Below are 16,836 nucleotides of genomic sequence, written 5' to 3' on the forward strand. Positions count from 1 at the left end.
GGCCTGTGCTGCGAATACGAGGAGGGACATGGCAGGGCACAGGCTGACGCTGGACGAGGACAATTTCCGAGCTCATCGTGAGAGACGTCGTGCCGTACGGACCGAGGAGCCAGCTTCTCCTCCTTCCGTGCGCGTCTCTTGGATCCGTCCGGGAGGGCGGAGTGGCGAACCGTCGGCTCAGGGATATCCAAGGACAGCTTGCCATGAGCACGCGCGCGATACTTCGACATATAATTGCTTGTAGGTATGGTACACAGGATGTCACTAGTCAGAGTCAGCATACACACGAGGACCAGAGAGTCATGGCTACATGAGGTCCATGATGGAGGATAGGCTGGGTGAGATGCGGGGGTAATGTGAACAGGGAGCGAGCACAGATAGTTTCCGCTATCTTGCTGAAGTGCCGCGGCGGGACTTGGTCTTGGGCTGCTCTTCCGCATTGACGGTGTCCGATGACGCCCGGCCTGTAGACTCGCGGCGCAATGCCTTACCAGCGGACCGCGAGCGCGAGCGGCCTTCGTCCTCAGACGCCTCATCGTCCGCTGGGTCCTTGATATCCTCTGGCATCTTGCGCGCCTGGGCGAAGAAGATCTTCGCGTCGCGCTCGCATATGTTGGTAATGTAGTACACATTTCCTGTATGCGCGGAATTAGCATACACTGAGGCGGTATTGGCTGGACCACTCGCCTCGAGGGACCATGAACATTCCTCCGGTTGCAAGGATGAAGTTATTCTGGTGCACAGCGAACTTGATAGCACCTTGGATAACATAGAACACCTACACCGCAATTAGCACAGCTTTACCAGACATCTGCAGTAAACGTACGAAGGTGTTATCCTTAGTCCCTTTGGTTGGCTTGGTCGAATGAGGTGGAATGATGAGCTGGCCAGCAGCAAGGAAATCCCCGTCTCCGAATATCTTCTGGAAATAGAACGCTCCTTGACCCGCAGCCTTCGGCTGCACCATCTTGGCAGTGAACGCAACACCTACGCAGCCAGGCCTCTTAGCTCTGAATTCGCGCATACAAGCACTTCAAATCACTTACGTCGCGTAACCTCCTTTCCGTCCTCTCCGTACTCGAGGACATTGCAATACGGATCAGTCTCGTCGTCCCACCCGCCTTCGGGATCGTAAACGATGACTTGCTGAGCCTCTGGCTCGTCAACCGTACGGCTCTTCCCGCGCTGTCCGCCCCTCTTCTTCTTTCCGAGAGGTTCCGGTTTGATTTGCGGGATTCGGTGAATCTCCTTGATGCTGGGCACATAACTCGCTCCGTTCTCTCTGCGTCCGTATACCACCTTCTCCAGCCTCCACCAGGCGAGGGGAGAATACCGCATGCGCTTGCTGCGTCGTACACCATCGGTGTTCGGGTCATCAGGAGAGACTGGAATGCCATGAGTGATTGCTTGCGAACAGACATGCACCAAATCTGACACCCACGTTCTCGTAGCACAATATCCTTGCGAGGACGCGGCTTCTCTCTTGGCTTTGCACGCTCCTTAGGCTTCGTGACGACCTCTTTGCCCTTCTTACGCTGCACGACCTTCATGCTTGGTGGCTCTATATCTTGCCCTTCGTCGGGCTCCTGCTCGAGGTCCTCAAGACCCTGCGCTATCTCGGGTTCCATGTCGTCCTCGTACTGAGGAGGTGGCGGTGACACATAGCTTGCACGCTGCTTACCGCGCGCTTTCGCGCTCGGAGACCGGCCAAAGTCCATCGCGTCCTCCACCTGCGCTTCCTCCTCGGCCTCCTGGTCCATCTGCGCGAAGCTGGTCCGACGCGGCGTTTGCACTCTGTGAGGTGTCCTGTGGGGTGTCCGAGAGACTGGCGGTGGGGTATCATCCTCGTCGTCAAAGTTGTCATCGTAGCCACCATAGTCAGGGGCGCCTCCCCCATCAGACCCGTCGTCGTCATCGTCGTCTTCTTCAGGTGCGACCGTAGAGTGCGAGAGACGCGACCGACCCAAGGAGAGCGTTTCACGGCTGTGTGGGAGCGACTTCCTGGCTGTGTACGAGGGAGACGCGCGGGGAGAGGGCACCGCGTCAAAATCAACATCGGAGGTATGTGCGACAGGGCGGGAAGAAGAGCCGGGTCGTTGCACGCTCGAGGTGATGGGATTTACGCGTGTATGCGCGAAATACGCGGACGGGCTGTTCGGTATGCCTAGCGCGGCGCGTCAGGAGAGGCTGAAACCACGCATGTCGCGGGGGGGTGGAGGGACGCACTGTCTTCAAGTTCCATGGACATCTCCCCGTCCTCATCGTCCTCCGGCTCCTCGTGCACGACTACTGGTGTCTTCGGACCGCGCTTCTTACGCGCAACCTGTGGTCTGAACGGCGTGCGGTTGTCGGCTTGGCTGATGACCTTGTCGAACGGTTCGAATTCGTCGGACAGACGGTCGACGTAGCCAACCGCGATTCCGGTCTTCTTGCCATGCTGAAAGTCATCGGCGCGGTAAGGGATGTACTTCTGGGGCCCGCGGCGGAGGTTGCCTAGGCTGCTCTTGCGTGCGGAGGCGGGCATGGACGGGGTCGAGCGGAGAGTTGAGTAGCCACAGCGCGTACTCGAACAGCGCCGAACCACATCTTTGTTTGGTCCTGTTTACAAAAGTACTTGACCCGGTGCCGGCGTCTATTGTAATGCAACCGCTCTCATCATCTTATCGGCTCACTCGGACCCTGCTAATAGGCTGCAGCTGCTTCTGGTATGAAGCGTACCTCCAATCAGATTTTCATCGCCTTCAAAAATTTGGACGCGGTTTCCAACCTGTTAGACTGAGGACAGATCGCAGTAGTACTCCGAGCTCGCCGACATCTCAATATTGTATGGCTCAGAGTGCATGAAGATGGTAACTCTGACTTGCCCCTCTCACCTATCGCGCACAAGTACTATCCATATACTAGATGTCCGCGCGAACATCAGGTGCCATAGCACGATATATCTTGTATGTCTTTTCCGTTGTTCAACTTGAACTCCATGAGCTCAGTAACTGTTCCATCCAGTTTCGTTTCATTTGGTTCGCCCCAGCGCTGGCGAATCGCGTATTTCCTCCGAACAACATCAATATCATGCAGCTGCCAGGTTGCGTGGCGCTTCTGTGGCTCTGAAATATCTGAAAGGCAGTGATCTCATATAGTACAACGTGGACAGACAGTAACTCGTGGCAAACTATCCTTCCGCTTCCCTGGGGTTTTCCAGCTCCCCACAGAAAGGTCACGCACCTTCCGGATACTATCCGACTCTAGCATCTAGGACGATTTACGTATACCAAAAGGTCAGCTCTAATTTGACTTTCCATTGGAATGTACTAAAACATAGAGACTTCAAGCGATTCGATGCACATCACTCGCGACAATGGGCCCTCCTATGAAGAGTCCGTTGGCTTAGACTTTGGCATCGGGTCTTCCTTCGTTGGATTGGTCATCCTTGCGGTGATTGATCAATTTCTTGGAGGTAGAGTGCTCAGGACCATCAAGAAGTGGGCGCGAGCATTGTTCGGTATGTAACTAGCCATGAAGCAGAGTAATTCTCATCGAAGTTCATACCACTCTTCACAGCTCGAGTGCGCACTCCCTATCTCCACAAAGATACGCATGTATTGCCGAACGATCTCTTGAGGCATACCACGAGCACTCTAGGGAACGCGTTGAACACCATACCTCCTGCCGTACTCCCTGGGCCCGGTGCAAAGCCGATGACAGATACACACCATTCTGAGTTACATAGGAACATGACTCAGGCTCCCGCTTCTGACACATTCTCCCAACCTTCGAGACCTTCGATCCCGAACAGGCCTCGACATACTTCCGACACTCAGTCACAGTGGCGCCTACCATCTATCCCATCTTCTACTCGATACACCATTGCTTCCGCGACTGTACCTGCATCTGAGGACGATGGATATACATCCGATGCAACGACGTCGACAGTACCTCCCTCCTACAAGACACACCGTTCACATCCAGATCTTCCCGACTACTCTTAGACAGCTGACCTGGCACCTCCCCTTCCTACGGCTTCCACCTCCAACACCGAATATGTGACTGCACCGCCCTCAGCGTATGTTCAGCCCGGAAGGCGGAGGCGACGCAGACATCCTCGCGCTGGCGGTATCGCTAGGGGCCTGGCTCACAGCGAGGAATCCAAAGCCACCGAGTCCCTTCTCGACCAGCAAGGCCGGTCCAATGCTACACAGTTGGCAGACGTAGAGCTGCAGAGATACCCAAGGAAATCGGTCGACGGAGGAGTGAGACTCGCCGGAGGGCCGTTGCACGAAGCCGAATAGGGCGAATTGGACACTGTTTCGTGGACTCCGCTTCGTGGTAGCAAACTTCTTGAGGACAGTCTAGCCTTCGCCGGAGGCTCTTTGCCACGCAAACTACAAATCAAACCACCACATTGTCGCCGTCGTGCACGGACAACCGTCGTAGAAAACGAGTCCCCTCCTCCAGCTTCCCAGCCTCAGGTTCCCGCACCTCCGCATAACCTCGCAATCTATAGCCATGGCCCGGTGCCTCTTCTACAACCCCCGATACATCCACGATCGAGCCCACTTCCTGTCCCCCTCTCCCCCCACTTGCTTCCCATCGCTCCAGAGTTACGAATTTGATCCCCTCCAACTGGACGGCAAATTGCGCATGTTGCAGTCCCACCACCTCTATGAGGCCCGTCCCCCGCTCGAGCAGCTTCTGGTTCGCCTCGCTCGCTATCCACGCCTCGTGCGCCGCGACACTCTCCCACCCCGTGAGGATATAGACGATCGCCGCGTCGGTCGTGTCCTCGAAGTAGTGTAGCGGGTAGCCCGACCGCGCGGCCTGCTGGGACGCGGCGGCCGCGAAGAACGATCGGGTCGCAGGCGAGCTCCAGGTGTGGGGAGGCACGAGTTTGAGTGTGGCGATCTCGGTGACGGACATGGTTGGGGTGCGAAAGACAATGGGCTTAGCGTTCTTTCGACCGCCCTGATATACCGCAAGGCGAGGGGACGCGTCATCGATCACGAGCTTGACACTGCTGCGTGGATTTGCAGATCGGTGCCGCTTGTAACGGCATCCAGTTGAGGGAACGACGAGCGCGTTATACCTAGCTTCGTGGTGTATCAAATGGGTAGGCTGAGTGATATGTCCTGAACACAATCCGCAAGTACGCTCGAACAATTACGTCGACTATACCGTATACAAAGCATTCATAAATCAAAGCGTACAGAGATGCGTCGCCGCCGCCTACCGTCCTTCGTACTATACAAACACTCTCCTCAGAACTACGTTAAGTTAGTACATAGTTTTTATGTCGAGATAAGATGGATAGACGTACCCGGATCTGATAGGACCCGCTCGCCTTCGTGAGGTAGCGCACCCACTTCACGCTGTGGTAGTTGCTCTTTTCGAACACCTTCAAGAAGCGCACAATCAGGCCCGACGAGGTGAACATGAGAACCTGGAAGTCGACGTCGATCGGCGGGCGCGCCCAGACTTGGCGGTTGGTCGTGCTTGTCAGCTTCGCTGTTCCAGAGAACGTCACTTCCTGTCCTCCCTGTATTCGCGGTATCCTAGGGGGCAACGACGTCAAAACTGCCAACCGGCATATATGCCAGGGGAGTACTTACTTCCAGACCACTACGTTCTCGGCTGGCACATATTTCGCCTTCCCAAGTGCAACTTTGCAGTCGACGCTCGTTGTGTTGAGAGGTGTTGGTATCCGTATGATGACGCTCGTCGCGGAAAGCTTGTTGTTGAAGTTTGTCTTGACGGCGACCACGTAAGACACCTGCGTCGTGCCAATCTCGTTCACCGTGGCAATGACCTTGAGGGGCAATTTGACGTTCGTTGTTGACCGATACCTATTGCCATCACGGGCGCGTAAGCAAGCCTCTCTCCGGGACGGGGGAAGTAAACCCACTTCATCAGCTCGAACTCGCCATCTGGCGGAACAAAACTGATTGTACGACTAGAGTCGAACTCATCCAACCTAACACACTGATGGAAACGGCAATCGTCAAGTTCAACAGCGTCGCCCCCAGTACGCTCGTTCTTGTCGATTACGAGCTTGTCGTTGAGGCCGAACTTGCATTCCGGTGTCCCGGACAAGTATGCACGCATCTGAATGTGACCATCCACGTCGGCACGCAGAATTGTGCCTATGGTAACGTGAAAAGTTAGAAAGCCTGCTGCGCGTGCTAATGCATTGCACTACACCTTTTGCGCTCATGCTCAAGTTGACAGTCTCGACCACGTCAACAAATGCTTCATTCTTCTTGTACTTGACGTCTCCCCGCCGCCAACTTGTTGAGCCAGTCGCTTGCGTGGTGATCTTCGATGACTCTTCCTGTACGTCCATATCTACAAATGAGGACATACGCTGGTGACATATGCGGGATTACTGACCGCAGCTATAGAGGACGCTACCACGCTCTCCGTCGTGATATATGTCTTCAGGGTATCGGCTTCACTGTTCTGGGGGTATCCAAAGTCGATAATTTCTGTCACGTAGCGGGGTGGGTAGAGGAACGGTTATACATGTGTAGTTACACGCACCATCAATGAGCTCATAGATAAGAACGAAGTTGTTCTTGATGGCCTCCTCGTCGACCTTGCCAAAGTAGGACTTTGCTATTGAGATGAAGCGGTAGCAGAACTCGAATACGAGGGCAGCATTGGCATTGCACCTGGGATGGGATGTGCGGTCGGACTTGGAGACACACAGCGGAGGATATGGCAACTCACTTCGTGACCGCAACAACGTAGAGATTGTTTATGCGTACGTGGAAGAAGCTTGTTGAGCCAAGGGTGATAATGGGTGAACGGACGTCGCTGTTCGAGACAACTTGTATCCTGAACACGTCTGCGATAGAACGCCTGTGAAGAGATGGGTTGGTCTGAGCATCGAATCTGCACTTCTTGGCAAATCCTGTTTCCGCCTACTTCAGGTCCGTCCGATATAGGCGTGAGATGAGGACCTGGAGTTGCAGACTGTAAGTGCCGGGGAGACCGAGATGCGATGACACCTGCGCATACCTCGCCCTTCTGGTTGAAGATGAAGAAGCCCTGCACAACCAGTGAGTACGGTCCCTCTCCTATGCGTCTATGTGCCCACCGAGATCATGGCGGTCGGAGGTGATGATGGTCGGAGGGTCGGCCGCGGTGCACGTCGCGTTCCCCGCCTTGGTCGCTGTGCGTTAGGCGCCCATAACAGATGAAGCCACGTGGGAATAAGCACTTTAGGCGCCAGCAGCCAAACCTTCGCCAGCCGGGATCTCGGACATCTTGCACCGCAACCACAACCACCACCTCCTCCTCATCTATCAGATATTGCTTTGTTGCTGCTGCGCCCCTTGCTCGTAATCTGCTTGACTGAATTTTCGGGTCGGCTTCCCGGGGCTGCCAGCGTCGTGCAGGTAATTATGTGTCAGACCAGGACCCTTGACAATCTTCCCAGATGCCTTACACAGTGCCCGGACCAAAAAGGGCTTTCTGGATGCGCGATGCCTTACACACACCCGGACCAACTCTTATTCAGGACGAGATTTGGGGTCGCGTCGAGCGAAATTTCTGGGGTTTGAACGGCCTTACACAGTTCCTGGACCGAACCGAGTCTCTTGGAGCGTATGCCTTACTTACACACGGCGCGGGCCAAAAACCGCCTCCGAGGCCCCAAATCTGGCCCGGACCAAAACGCGATATTTTGTGACCCGCCGTGTAAGGCATCTAGGAGGATTGTCAGCGGTCCTGTTATACCACCTACGAAGAAGATCGTCCTACCACACTTCACTATATCGCTGCGGCCGCGACTACGTACAAGGGTGCCGGGGTAATGACCAAGATGTGCTAATGCTGGTCTCCGAGCTCACCGCTGAGAGCCACTTGGCTCTCGACAGCAGTTCTACTACGGCCACGCAGTCGGTCACTGGGTGCAGCCCCAAATGCAACCGCGAGAATGCACCAACACATGCAGCGTTCTCGCATCGTCCATTCGTCAACCACGCTGATCCTTCTCACCTCAGTCCCATTTAGATCAGACACGAGACCACCTTCGGAGGTGATGTGCACTCCGCCGGGCCCCGTCATCCCGCTGTATGGAGTATCATCGGCGTTCTCTCCAACGAGCAGTGAATAAAAGCGGGCGGAGAGGGTGCTCCACGTTGCAAAGACGCCTCGCTACCTACCTCCGTCTCCACGAGCTAGTGTCTGTGCCCGACTCCGCGCTGTGCTGTACGAAAATGCTGTTCGGGAAGGCTGCTGCTCTGTTATCTACTGTCTCCGCTGTCTCCGCCAAGCTCACATGGGGAAGCACGAAGTTCCTCTTCGCGTTCGGCGATTCGTACACGACCGACGGCTTCAACATCTCTGCCGGCGTCGACTCCCTTGTTCCGGACTTTGTGGGTGCAAGCCGTGTCGAACGCCGACCACATTCTCACGAGTCGTTCATTCCGCCTGTGCTAGACTTCTTCCAACGGCCCGAATTGGGTACAGTTCCTCGGTTAGTCTTCACCGCTCCTACGGCGCATCGTGAGCTGAGTACCTCCCAGGCGGAACGTATAACGTCACCGACACGAAGGTATGGTAGCTTTCCCCGCGCGGAGATCGCGATCCTGAGAGAACCCTCGAGGTATTCGATCTGGCCTCGGGCGGCGCAACTATCGACGCCGCTCTCGTAGCGCCGTTCCTGCCCACGGTGCTGTACGTCAAAACGAATGCCGGCGGTTTGAGGGGGGACCCTGCTGACATCATCTCACAGGTCGATTGTCGACCAGGTTACCCAATTCCACGACATCCTCGCCCCGAAACCCGTCGGGGCGCGGTGGGCAAGCTCGAACAGCCTTTTCGCCTTCTGGATAGGCATTAATGATGTCGTAAGCACCGCGCACTGTGATGTCGGCGGCGCATCTCTCATCCTCGCTGCGTCTCGCTAGGGCAACTCTTTCGCCTCGGTGCGTAATCCAAGCAGCCGCCGGCCCATGAGCCGCACAATCGTGCAGGACGGACCCTGACGTGCTCGATCGCAGACGAACATCACGTCGCAGTCGGACTTCCACCGGATCCTGATGAACAGGCTCTTCAGTCAAGTTCGTCCCCTTTTTGAGCGTGTTATCATTGCGCCTGGTTGATGACACTCCGGCAGGTCGAGATCCTGTACAAGGACGGGGCACGCTCCTTCCTGTTCTTGACCGTCCCGCCCACGAACCGCGCGCCGCTCATCCTCGTGCAGGGCGAGCAGGCCATTACTAAAATCACCGCCGCTCTGGCGGACTACAACACCCAGCTCACAGCGCGTGTCCGGGAGTTTCAGGCGACGCACCCCGACCTCGACCAAGTTACCGTGTTCGACACTCGCCCGATTTTCAACACACTCCTCGACAACGCGCAGACATTCGGCTTCGTGAACAGCACCGGTTTCTGCGAAGCCTACCAAAACGGCACGCCCTCGCCCACGACACAGGTTCCGGGCTGCGCACCCGTGTCGAGTTACTTGTAAGTGCGCCGCTTCTCCGCAGACGTCGGTGCTCTAGTGCTGCTGCTGTTGCTGCTGCCGCACGGGAGCGGTGTTTGGCACGGCACGCGATCGGGGCTAATATGCGTTCACGCCCGCAGCTGGCTCAACTCTCTGCACCCGCTCTTTACGGTGCACAAGTAAGCGTCTCTCGGTGCCTTGTCCTTCTTCGCTGCCGCCGCTGATCACGCCGACCGTGCAGCATTCTCGCGCACGCCATCTCGACGACGTTGAGTGCCTAGTAGTATCAGTGCCGCCGGGGCGTCATGAGTACGAGAATACAATACTGCATGCGCCTTGTTATCGGGTCGCCGGACGATAATTCTTGGAGACGCGCTGCAGCGGTTGTATTGCAACCTGTGCCTCCCGCGCCCGTCCTGTATGGTACCCGTCTGATGCCTGTCGCCGTCTATAAAAACAAGGCACGGTTCTGCCGCTGTTGCTCGGAGATAAAGCTGGCGTGCGAACCGCGCCCAGGCGCGCTCTCCGCGGAGAGCGCAGACGACATCCTTTCTCGTTCTGTCCCTCTGGGCGACCGCAGGGTCCGTATAACCAACGCCCCTGACGCCGGCGGGGTTCGCAGCACCATCAACGGTCCGACAGGGCTCGGGCCAGGCTCGGACTGTGCACACCCCCTCCCGCGCCACTAGCTCATATCAATGTGCGCAACGCGAGGCTAGCAGCCGCCGACACTTCATCATATTCTCCACCTCCATTACATTGAGCAACTGAAGCGCAGAAAGAAGCTGCCTACGGACGAACGCGGCGGCTGTGATAGAGTTTCCAATCCCCGAGCTAGCCAGGGACTCAGGTGCGGGGCACCCGCCCGGTACGCACCTGCCCTCCCGAGTCCACAGTTCAACGCGTTAGGCTCTTCGCCGACATCCCTGGGAGATCGTAGCCCGCACCCAGCGCCCTCGCCTGGGAGTCTGCCCCCCGAAACATACGGCTGGGGTCGCATGCCCCCGCTACGCCGTGCCATATATCAAACCTCCACGCACCGTGACCGCCGCCCCCAGAGCCACGGCCCATCCTCGCTCCAAGCGGGGTACGCACATGATGGCCTCGTAGGCGCGGCCTGCCAGATGCAGCCCGCACACCGTGATCTGCGAGGCTGCGAAACACGCTGCGGTCGCCCGGCCGTGCGTGTATACGCCGGCTGGCGGCCACCGTCCGTGCTCCGTGTCGCCTCCGTACGTGTGGCGGCGTTTCACGCACCGAGCCCATCGGACGGCGGCCCCGCGCCCGCGTCTCCAGTGCCCAGTGGTGGCAGGCATGGATCGACTGCGCCCGCGCGGTCGCCCGTGGGCCCGCGCAGCTGCGACGCCCCAACTCCGAACGGCGCAGCTCGTATTTTAGCGGCTCCGCACGAAAGCCAGATTGGGAACGACACCGGGGCGCACCGCCTCGCACTCCAGAGCGCTCTACGCGGCCCGAGGGTGCGACGCCGTGACGGGGTGCGCGCACGGGCTGACATGGCGACACCCCGCACGCGGGGGCAGGCTGCCCGTCCCGTCGCGGCGGGGCGTCCGTTCAGGACGGGTGATGGGGAAATTGATATTGGCTGTCCGGGCGCATTTTATCAGCCGCTAGGCACTGCGTGGCGGGCCAGGCGGCGGGGGGTGCCCAGGGCGCGAGGCGGAATGAGTGTGCGAACGCGGGCGGGCGGCGCAGGGACGTAAGTCGGCAACGCGTCATGAGTGAATGGCGTATACGTACAATCGGACCTCTGGGCCTATCGACCCGCGGACGATACGGCGGGAACGGGCACGACGCGCCCTGGGGAGCCGCCGGCGTGCGGGTCAGGGGCTCTCGCAGGATCTGTATGTAGGTACGGCCGGACTTTGCGGCGGCACTCGAGACGGATCCAGGCGAAAGTCGGTACCTCGGCATTGAATGGAAGCAGGAGCTAAAGTGCGCTCTAACGTCGAAATCGTGCAGGGCCTCCCTAAGCAGGGCGTCTGGACAAGGTGGAGATTAACGGTAGAAGTCCTTCTCTCCCGTCACGTCTGCCATGCGTCAGTAGGCCGGGGACCTTGACGGGGACAGCGGACAGATTTCGCGGACTCACTTGGGGAATGGTGTGCTGAGCACGCCCGCATGAGAGGTTTGCGCGTGTTCTCAGTTCTGAGACCTGCATGCTGCGCTAGGCAATCTGACAGGGGCGATGAAGGGATGAACCACATACGCCCATTCCCCATGCGTTGTGGCGAAGCAGCATGTACCGGGCGTCCATCACTCGGCATGCACTAGATAGAATACACGTACATACCTCGACATTTCGCGTTCCCAGAATACGAGAGGACGCCACCAACACCAAGGCGATGCTCCAACGTAGGAAGTTGTGAAGGGAAGGTCCATCGGGCGCCCGTGTATGATGCGGCCATTTAGCGAGAAGCGGACAGTTGTCCCTGATGTCTCACGCCTGTAAAATGTAGGAATGTGAGGTACGCATGTGTCCTGGTCCATACAGATGTCGCAAGAAAGAGAAAAGAATGCTGAGGAGACGTGCCTTCGGTGTTCGACGGGGGCAAAGCGTTCGCGAGATACCGCCCCCTTTCCGCGGCTTTTCTGCGACTGAAAGGGCCCCTGGTGCCCGTACTATGGGTCGGATGAATTCAGCACGACACATGCTTTTGACGGTGCCCGTGCAGACGCCGAACGAAGAAGATCCATCGTGGACGGAGGATGCATGGGATGACGGCAATTCTCAACGTATGACCGTGCGCAGTCTGGTTATCCGGGCATCGACGAGAGATGACGAAGGGCATCTGTCACTAATTATAAGGGACTGAGAGATTACGGTAGTCAGCCCCGTCGGCGGCGTTCACAGCGGACGGAGACCTACCGAGTCATTGGGGGCGATGTGAAGGCGTGAAAAGACGGTAGACTGTCCGCAACCACCATGTGGGCGTGCAAGTCTCCCGACCAATAATAGCGGGTTTGCCACAAGGGCCTGTGGTGGTTGCCACGCACGGTGGTAGAGGCGTGTCACGGAAGTGGCAGCGGCACTCGCGATACCTCGACCCTGCTGATTGAGTGGTCACCGAGCAAGGGTCAAGCGAGCAGAACTCGGGCGTCCTGAGCACAGGAGGCTGGCGGTCGGACGGAGTTCGACGGTGCAACTGCTGCCGCTTCGAGCTGTCGTGGTGTGGTATTTCTCCCGTTGTGTTGCAGAGAACAGGGCGCGATGCTCACGCCGAGGAAAGCCGCTGGGTGAGGGCCGTGGCCGTGGGCAGGCCGGTGGGGCACGGGCGCCTGTGCGCTTCTTCTCGCACCCGCTCGTTCTCGGAATGCATTTTTAACTTTTGTGGCGAGGCTGCAACTCGCATCTGTCAATTTGAGAGTAACCGCAGGAGAAGTGGACAGCGTGAAACGCACCCGAGGCAGCACCGCACATACTCCTGCCGTGGGACGCTGGGCTAGCGATGTGAGTGCCGCTGCCAGAAAGACCGTTTAGGCTGACATATGGGGACGTGCTCTGCAGCGCAGCGGGTGTGCCGGATGCGCGACGCTCGGCGGTCCGCGTCAAGCATTTGAGGGAGCGTTTAGGACTGCGTTGGCGCGGGCACGACTTCGGATCATGGAGACGGACGGCGTAATGCCGTGCAGGCTGCTGTCAGCCTGTGCGTGCTTGAAATGGCCAGCGAGCTGCCCGAGGGACTGATTTGCCGAAGCGGGGTGTTCGCGGACCGCCTTGTGACTGGAGGAGGGCAGGGGGCTGCTGCATGGCGCACGAATGGAGAGACGGCGGAGGAGGGGACGGAGAGACGGAGATTATCGATGCGGGACGAGGGTCCGCTGGGGCTGGGAGCATGCTGGAAACACATGCCGTGCTCGGGGACGGGCGCGCGGACGCTGATCGTCTTGGACGGAGATATGCGCGTACGACTAGGCTGGCTGAATTGATGAATTCCTCTAGATCGGTTGTAGGTCCGTCGTGCTTGGCGAGCATCACCCTCGCGCGCTCGCCCCGCTGCGCTGCCTGATTCCATCGCCTGCCAGACGCACACACCCACCCGTCTTTTCTCGTCCACCGTGCCGGATATGGCCCACGATCAGCCACGGAGATAGCGCGGATTCCTCCTGACCGTCGTCCTCGGTGCGTGCCGACACCGCACACGCCCGTTCACACCCCAGCGGAGACGCGGACACGGACTCGGACCTCGCTCGGTGCGCGGCCCACCCAAAAGTTTATTATTTCGTCCCCGACTCCGACGCGAAACGCTAACGGAAACGCAAATGCAAATGCATCGCCCTTATCCAGGACCCAGCCGCCAGGTCCGCCAGGGGCGCGCGCGCAATTAGCGTCCGCGAACGTCACCGCTTGCCGACTCGGTCTCCCACTCATGGCTGTGGCCCGTCCGGCGCGTCGGACGGGGGTGCCCTCCCCCGCCCGCTCGCCGAGGAATGTGGCAATCGGGTGTGCGTATGCTGTGTCCGGCCCTGGAGAGTTTGACCGGAGACAGCGCCGCTCGGATTCCAGTCAGACATCACGGGGCGACGTTGTCAAGCAAGGTGTACCGGTGCCAGCGTTGCCCCATCACCCGCATGCGCAGACCTCTCCTGCTCAGTCCATCCTGGGCACACTCCCCGGAGCCTGCGTAGCCTCATTTCGGCGCACAAGGCCAGTCGATAACATCTTATCTGCCCGGACGCGCTCTGACATAGACCGCCCTTTTAGTGCCTCTTGCGGCCAAGTCCGTCTCTCTCCCCGCACGAGGCTCTGCTTATATTGGCTGCGCCAATACAAATATCCTTGTCTGCATGTCCGGACGCGTTGTACCTCAGACGTCTCTATGACCACGACATTTCCGCCCTCTCCGCCCAACCACCTTATTTCAGCTTCCTGCTCACACTACCTACCACCCCCTCCTCCCCACCTTCCCAATGGACCCGGACCACTCGCCGCATCTCCCTGCCGGCCGTCCGGTCTCGTCGCGCTCTCGCATGCCCTCCCCTCCAGAGCGCGCGACTGCTCCCGCCGCCGGTCCCAGTCAGCCATCGAGCCGTTCGCACACCACCCTTCCTCCTATCCACCATCTACACCCAGGGCTCGCGCACGCGTCCATGCAGCCCCCACCGTCGCGTCCGCCCCCGCGAGCTAGCTCGCCTCCGTACATGCAGGGCGCGACGTACCCCTTGGCATCTACGAGTAGTCTTGGTGCGCGAATCCGTACCACCCGAGAGCACATCCGCTGACCTCTGCACAGGAGTGCGCCCCGCACCAGAGGACTCTGACCCGGAGACGAGTCAAGGTCGCCAGAAGCAGAAGCGGCGCCGTCAGGCTCTGAGCTGCACAGGTGCCCCCTAGCCTATCTGTCACATCCGCGCGCATGCTGACGCATCGACCATCGTGCCTGCTTATCACCCTTCATCTCCCGGTCTCATGTCCGCGCGCGATTGGGTTTGCAGAGTGCAAACGGCGCAAGATCAAATGCGATAGGTGCGGGATCACGTCCGCCACCCTCGAGCCAGCCGTGCGTTCTATTGACTATTAAACCTCGCCTTGGCCTTCTTAGGGCGAACCCGTGCGGGCCCTGCGTGCGCCGCGGCGAGCAGGCGAAGTGTCAATGGCACGTAATCGAACCCATGTCAGTCTCGTTGTTGTCCGAAGCCATCGGTGCGCTGACGCCGTGCTCGCGTTTCTAGGGAGAAGTACGTCACCCGGAGCGAGTTCGACGAGCTCAAGGCGCGAATGCAGGATCTCGAGGCGGCAGTTCTGCGCGGGATTCCTGGGGTCTCCCCGCCCGCGCCCACCTCGCGACGGCCCAGCATGTCGGCAACGATGCCCATGACATCGGGACACCCCGCGGAGCCCGTCCACGGCACCGCAATAATGCCCTACCAGGCATATGGTGCTACATCCGTTAGCCCATATGCGCCGCGACCAGGCTCTCCGCGCTCGCCCGCGAGAGGCGAGCCGCCCCCATACTACCGCCATGCACACCCACCTCCGCCACCCCATTCAACCGCAGGCCGGAGTCCAACGATGCCGTACCACCAGCCCCCTGGGTCCAGCGCGTCCGCGCGCCCCGGATCCATCGGCGGAAGCGCCCTGCACCTCCCGCCGCCGTCACCGCGCTCGCCCGCGCGTGCCATTTCCCCAAGCGTGCGTACCTCGCCGTCCGTCCGGCGCTCCTCCATTTCGCTCGCGGAGATCACGACGCCGTACCACGCGCCCCCTGGCGGCGGGGCAGGCCCGGGGCCGGGGCCAAAAAATCACAGCGCGCAGACGACACCGCCGCCGGGCCCTCGTCTGCGCCCGTCGCCCCCGCCAGGCCCGGCCACCGCACTCACCCAAGCATCCCCTCACCTCCGTATCCACATCGTCGACTTGCAACGACGGCGTCCGGTCCAAGTGTAGAGTCCCCCTCTCCTCCCCGCCCCGCCCCCGCGTCTGCTCCCGCGCCGCGCCAGCCGTCTGCGGCGCCCTCCGCACCGCCCGCTGCGCGCGCTCCGAGCCGTCCGTCGACCCTGTCCGCGTCGTCCTCGTCCTCGTCAAGCCGCTCGCTCGGGCAGGACACCTCCGGGGAGTCGTCCGCGTCTCACCGTGGGCACGCGTGACAACAGTCGGCGCGGCGCCGCCAGCGCGCCGTGCCGTCTATATCAATCTAACGATTCGTGCCCAGGATCACTCCTGAACCTGGAGGCCCGCGGAACTATATTGCACCGTCTACTTACTGTACCACATACAATACCGGCCCCACGGGGTTAGGGTGCTCGGTTGTCAGCGCCCCTGTCGTCGTAAGCTTCTCCGTCGCCTATTTATTATCATGAGCATCCTGTGGTCCGTACCTTACGCGCGCTCCTGCAAACTGTATCATATACCCCAGATCTCGTCGAGAACGCACTCATGTCGCATTGTACTCGAGTCTCCTACCATCACATGTGCCTGCCCACTGTAGCCCCGGACCACCCACTCACGCGCGGAAACCGTTGTACGAGAGTCATACACACATATATTGCACAGCATGGAGTCATATAACCTACACAACGATGCACGTAACGAGGGCAGGCGGGGGAGTTCATGTTGGGACTGAGCTAAACATGGTGGCATGCGGATGCAGAGGAGACATGGGCGGGCGCGGCAGGTTGGAGGGTCAAAGGAAAGCTGCTGCCCGCATCAATCACGCCCATCACCAGGCCAGCGGGACGAGGCACCGGGCGCGCGCCCTGTGTGGGCGTCCGGGACGCTTGCAGAGACCAGATGGACGGGTCTGGCGGCAGGACACCGGTCAGGATGCCTGCGCTACCGCGGCACGGCCGCAGCGGCCAATCGGCGCCCACACAACGCCCGACAACCACAGGGGTAGATCCAAGATGCGAGGCTGCAGCGCGCAGTGGGCACG

At 59.4% G+C, this 16,836-nt stretch overlaps 5 protein-coding genes across 5 annotated transcripts; 2 read left to right on the forward strand and 3 right to left on the reverse strand.

The window, feature by feature from the left end:
- Positions 1-253: 253 nt before the first annotated feature.
- Positions 254-2,528, reverse strand: TRAVEDRAFT_27872 (uncharacterized protein). The gene is made up of 6 exons (XM_008037885.1): positions 2,227-2,528; positions 1,442-2,164; positions 1,047-1,385; positions 827-987; positions 688-778; positions 254-635 (listed from the first exon to the last, which is right to left on the reverse strand). The coding sequence occupies exons 1-6, from the start codon at positions 2,522-2,524 to the stop codon at positions 388-390; spliced, it is 1,860 nt and encodes a 619-aa protein (XP_008036076.1). The 5' UTR covers positions 2,525-2,528; the 3' UTR covers positions 254-387.
- A 1,527-nt stretch (positions 2,529-4,055) lies between these two features.
- Positions 4,056-4,914, reverse strand: TRAVEDRAFT_45455 (uncharacterized protein; the record flags this gene model as incomplete). The annotated part of the gene is made up of 2 exons (XM_008038070.1): positions 4,056-4,211; positions 4,603-4,914. 2 exons carry the CDS (start codon positions 4,912-4,914, stop codon positions 4,056-4,058), a joined length of 468 nt encoding a protein of 155 aa, XP_008036261.1.
- A 306-nt stretch (positions 4,915-5,220) lies between these two features.
- On the reverse strand, positions 5,221-7,099 carry TRAVEDRAFT_45456 (clathrin adaptor mu subunit; the record flags this gene model as incomplete). The annotated part of the gene is made up of 11 exons (XM_008038071.1): positions 5,221-5,235; positions 5,312-5,546; positions 5,604-5,837; positions 5,897-6,134; positions 6,193-6,322; positions 6,382-6,476; positions 6,532-6,662; positions 6,721-6,852; positions 6,919-6,953; positions 7,012-7,041; positions 7,091-7,099. The coding sequence occupies 11 exons, from the start codon at positions 7,097-7,099 to the stop codon at positions 5,221-5,223; spliced, it is 1,284 nt and encodes a 427-aa protein (XP_008036262.1).
- Positions 7,100-8,213: 1,114 nt separating this feature from the next.
- TRAVEDRAFT_70662 (uncharacterized protein) lies at positions 8,214-9,726 on the forward strand (the record flags this gene model as incomplete). Its single annotated transcript, XM_008038446.1, has 10 exons — positions 8,214-8,372; positions 8,437-8,473; positions 8,523-8,551; positions 8,603-8,673; positions 8,732-8,846; positions 8,907-8,924; positions 9,000-9,059; positions 9,116-9,465; positions 9,586-9,624; positions 9,687-9,726. 10 exons carry the CDS (start codon positions 8,214-8,216, stop codon positions 9,724-9,726), a joined length of 918 nt encoding a protein of 305 aa, XP_008036637.1.
- Positions 9,727-14,483: 4,757 nt separating this feature from the next.
- TRAVEDRAFT_27874 (uncharacterized protein) lies at positions 14,484-16,341 on the forward strand. Its single transcript, XM_008037886.1, has 4 exons — positions 14,484-14,648; positions 14,698-14,930; positions 15,007-15,078; positions 15,137-16,341. Coding segments are annotated over exons 3-4 (717 nt in total). The 5' UTR covers positions 14,484-14,648; positions 14,698-14,930; positions 15,007-15,076; the 3' UTR covers positions 15,852-16,341.
- Positions 16,342-16,836: the final 495 nt, after the last annotated feature.

This window comes from Trametes versicolor (genome assembly GCF_000271585.1).
Source record: "Trametes versicolor FP-101664 SS1 unplaced genomic scaffold TRAVEscaffold_4, whole genome shotgun sequence".
In the NCBI taxonomy this organism is placed as follows: domain Eukaryota; kingdom Fungi; phylum Basidiomycota; class Agaricomycetes; order Polyporales; family Polyporaceae; genus Trametes; species Trametes versicolor.

Coding starts and splice junctions, on each gene's coding strand:
- TRAVEDRAFT_27872 (XM_008037885.1), bottom strand. CDS start 2,524: ATGCCCGCCTCCGCACGCAAGAGCAGCCTAGGCAACCTCCGCCGCGGG. Junction 2,165..2,226: donor GTCCATGGAACTTGAAGACA/GTGCGTCCCTCC, acceptor GCGCCGCGCTAG/GCATACCGAACAGCCCGTCC. Junction 1,386..1,441: donor GGATATTGTGCTACGAGAAC/GTGGGTGTCAGA, acceptor ATGGCATTCCAG/TCTCTCCTGATGACCCGAAC.